The sequence below is a fragment of the Oryx dammah genome, unplaced genomic scaffold (assembly GCF_014754425.2).
Source record: "Oryx dammah isolate SB20612 unplaced genomic scaffold, SCBI_Odam_1.1 HiC_scaffold_29, whole genome shotgun sequence".
Taxonomy (NCBI): domain Eukaryota; kingdom Metazoa; phylum Chordata; class Mammalia; order Artiodactyla; family Bovidae; genus Oryx; species Oryx dammah.
The window spans coordinates 86,028,940-86,033,114 of NW_024070213.1; the positions used below are offsets into that span (position 1 = coordinate 86,028,940).

General features: G+C 40.5%; 1 protein-coding gene across 1 annotated transcript; it reads left to right on the plus strand.

Annotated features, from left to right (window-relative positions):
• The first annotated feature begins 1,087 nt into the window (after positions 1 to 1,087).
• On the plus strand, positions 1,088 to 3,748 carry LOC120858093 (olfactory receptor 8S1-like). Its single transcript, XM_040233955.1, has 2 exons — positions 1,088 to 1,860; positions 3,586 to 3,748. Exons 1-2 carry the CDS (start codon positions 1,088 to 1,090, stop codon positions 3,746 to 3,748), a joined length of 936 nt encoding a protein of 311 aa, XP_040089889.1.
• Positions 3,749 to 4,175: the final 427 nt, after the last annotated feature.

Below are 4,175 nucleotides of genomic sequence, written 5' to 3' on the forward strand. Positions count from 1 at the left end.
TGTAAAAGCCATAAATAGAGATCAGATTCTTATTTATCATCCTCCTGAATTACCCGTCGCGGGGGAGAGGTGAACACTTTTATATTCCTTTGTTCTAGACTAAACCCTCTGTCTATTGTTCCACACGTTCTAGGTTGTCTTTTATCTCTCCTCTTTTTTCCTTTACGATCTCTGTGATACACAGAAGGTGCTCCAAATTTGACTTGATTTTATCCAAATCCTCTGGTAAAAGCTCAGAGAATAGCACAGTCTTCACGGACTCTCATGTTAAATCCTGAGAGTATAGTGCAAACATTGGATATTATAACTTCACAGAAATCCCTTGGAGTCACTGATGTGCACAGCCATTGCTTTCAATTTGAGCACTTCCTCCCATCTGGTTTCTGTGAAACCAGCATCTCCGGTGCCACTTGCACTTGTGTTGACACAGAAGGGAAAAAGGTTTCCATTCAGTATCAGAGATACCCAAGGAAGACTGTCCCTCAATCTTCAGAATTTCTCAGCTGGAACAGACTTTAGAAACCATCTAGTTTTCTTGATTTGTCTTTTTGGTAAGAAAGTCAAGTGAATTATTCATGAACTTACAGTGACAGAGGAAGGTCTTGTGCCATCATCAGCTGTCACAATACCTCTGCCAATCATGCAAACATGCATCATGGACTCTCAGCCAGATGGCCAGCCAATGTGTTTATTGCTTGCTCACTATGCCAGTGAGCCTTCCTGTGGTTTGAACTCCATTCTTTTTGGAACTGGAAACAGTACTTCTCAGTGCACTGGTGGCTATTTCCAACTCCCTTTGATTCCTTCTCCAATCTCAATAATCTCTTTTTTCTCTCTTTCCTCTCTAAGTTTGATTCTCTGTACTCTTCCTTCCCACTGTCTCCACCTTAGCCAATAGATTCTTGCCCGGAGCTGGAAAGAGTTGATGAGGTCTGACATGGCAAGGTTGCCTCTGCTACACAATCTGTCCTGGGTTAGCCCTGAAACTTATTCATGACACTTCATCCCCAGTAATGTTCTGAGACTCATAGCACACTGGAGCATTCTTTTCTGTTCTTGTGCCTCTGAAGGAAAGCCCAAATGCTCCATGGAAGTTGGGAACACAACCAGAGTCACTGTGTTTGTTCTCCAAGGACTATCCAACAACCCTCAGATCCAGGCAGTACTCTTTGTAACATTCCTGGTGATTTACCTCCTGACCCTCACAGGGAACCTGCTGATGCTGCTGGTGATCAGCACTGATTCCCACCTCCACACACCCATGTACTTCTTCCTCAGTCACCTCTCCTTCCTGGATGCTTTCTATGCCTCAATCATGGTACCAAAGCTGTTAAAGAACCTCCTTTCCAACTGGAAGACTATATCCTTCTTTGAATGTTTCACCCAGATCTCTTTGGTCATATTTTCAGGGGCCACTGAAGCTTGCCTCCTTTCAGTCATGTCCTATGACCGGTTCCAGGCTGTGTGCCACCCGCTGTCATATGTAGTGACTATGAACAAGAAGGTGTGTGCTGGCCTGGCAGGAGCCTCCTGGGCCATAGGAATGGGGACTGGCCTGCTTAACACCATCCTCCTAGCTCAGCAGGATTTCTGTGGCCCCAGCCTCATCTGCAGTTTTGCCTGTGAGCTTCCTCCAGTGCTCCTGTTGGCCTGTTCTGACCCCTACGTTAGCATTGCCTCTATCCTGACCACCTTGGTGGTCCTGGGCCTTGGTTCTCTTGTCCTATTGGTGGGTTCTTACACCTGTATTATCCTGACAGCCCTGGGGATCAACTCTGCCACAGGTTGGAACAAGATCTTCTCTACCTGTTCATCTCATTTTCTTGTGGTCACCACTTTTTATGGTTCAGGAATTTTCAGGTATGTCATTGCTATACCTTTGAATGTAAATGTGGGATATTTTTCACACTAAGTAAACTTTCTCTGTAGACACAGCATTGCAGAGTAGCAGGAAAACAATTGTACTAGAATCAGTAGGCCTAGATTCTAGTTCTGGCTCTGTTCCTGATGTGTGAATTATTTTTAAAAATCCATTTTCTTTCTGAGGCTTCAATTGTCTACTCTGAAAAATAAATTAATACAAGGAGTCAAGACTTTCTTACTTTCATTAACCTATGATTTTCAGAGTCATCAAAAGAAAATCACAGGGCCTCTGGTAGACATTTATTCAGTGCTAGACAAGAAAATAAAATAAAATACATCATCTTGAAACAGATGCCATTTCTCCTTCTTACTGGAAGTTCATGTCTCCACAGATTATTTCTGGTTTATTTATTAGGCATCTACTATACAATAGCTCAACTTTAATATGCATCACAACACAGGAGAAATATTATTAATGTCAACTTCTGATAAGAAACCTGAGTTTCAGGAGTAACCAAGTACCTTACAAAAGTTGCCAGAACCAGCTAGGAATGGAACCTAAATATAAACCAAGTCTCCCTGACTTGAAACTGCAAGTTCTTTTCTACCATGTTTCTCTCAAACATAAACAGCTCTAGCTGATGTGTCCTTGCTTCCTAGGAAACAGTAACTAATGGCCTGTGCTCTCTACTAGTGAAATGGAGATGGATTTGCACAAATTGCTCTATACTTTTCTCACTTGTTTGTTACTTGGTAAGAAGTGTGGCATGGGAAAAAATAAAGAAAGGTCTAGGAGGGCTCATCTGAGCCTGAGGACAAATCTCTGCAGTTCTCTTTGTCTCAGTTTCCTCATTTGCCACAAGGAGGTACAAGATTTCTCCTACCTACTTCACAGATATGTTAGAAGGGATAATTTAAAAATTAAAAAATGACAGTAAAATGAATACCTTTTTTAATCAAGCACAGCAAACCCAAAAAGAACATTTCAATGATAATGGCACAATTGCAAAAAAAAAAAAAATTAATGCTTCTTTGGAAAATACTCTCAGTAACACTTAACAAGTTACATTCAAAATTTTAATCTTACTCTTTTGGATTCATATCTCAAGCTAAAACAAAATTTTTATATTTCACTTTATTTACAAAGCTTAGCTTGTTTTCTAAGCCAAAGACAAACATACTAAAAAGGACAAAATTTTATTCCACTACACATTTAAAAATAATGTGCTATGATTCTGAGGTAACTCCCCATAAATGTTTGGGGAAAATGACAACATTATTTGGACTAGGATATAGTTTTGTAAGGAATAATCATCATACGATGGGAACAAACAGCTGTATATATATAAAAAAGAAAAGGAAAAAATCCTCATATTGTCATCATAATTATTAAGGAAAAGTACTTTGAAAAGTGAAGTGTTACAGAAATGCATGAAATTATTTTTTGTTCTAATCTGTAGCACTTTATATGCTACAGAACTTCCTTTTTCCTTGGGGCAGCTCCTATAATGTTTTGTATAATTCATCTATGGAGGTGTTAAAAGGCAGAAATGACAGACTTCTCACAGATAATAGTCATCTCTAGATGCTTCTACCAGTGATAGCTGACTCAGCCCTGAGCACCCTCTTTGCAGAGTCTGGGGTGGAATGAACCATGGCTGCCAACATCATTGTGGCCACTGTCCTGAGCTCATTTTATTCCTTTCTGCAATTCTCTTCAAGGTACATGACTCCACCTTCTGGCTCAGCCCTGGAGCAAGTGCTATCCTTGCAGTACAGTGTGGTGACCCCACTACTGAACCCCCTTATCTACAGTTTAAAGAACCAGGAGGTGAAGGCAGCTCTAAGGAGGATGCTAACCAGGAAACCCAAGCTTACCTTCTAAGCAAGGCTCTACTGCTTCTTCATAATAAGAGGAAAAGTCATGGGAAAGAAGAGGAGATGGAGAGAGCTTCATCTCTAAGCTTACTTATTTAGAGATGTTTTTCAGCAAGAATAACAGAAGCCTTAGTTCCTCTGACCCCAGTGCCTTCTCACAGTCAAGCAAGATGGGAAAACCTCCACAGAACTAATGGCAGCCATCCATAGAGGACCCAATCACCACACAAGAAAATCTTCTCAATAAACATCTGGATGATCATCAAAAAACAAAAACAGAACCACTATCTATCCAGCAAGTCCACTTTTGGGACTATATCCAAAGGAAATGAAAATACTAACTCAAAAAGTTATCTGCACCCCCATGTTCATGGCAACATTATTTACAATACCCAACACATAGGAAGAAACTAGGTTTCCTTAATGGGTGAATA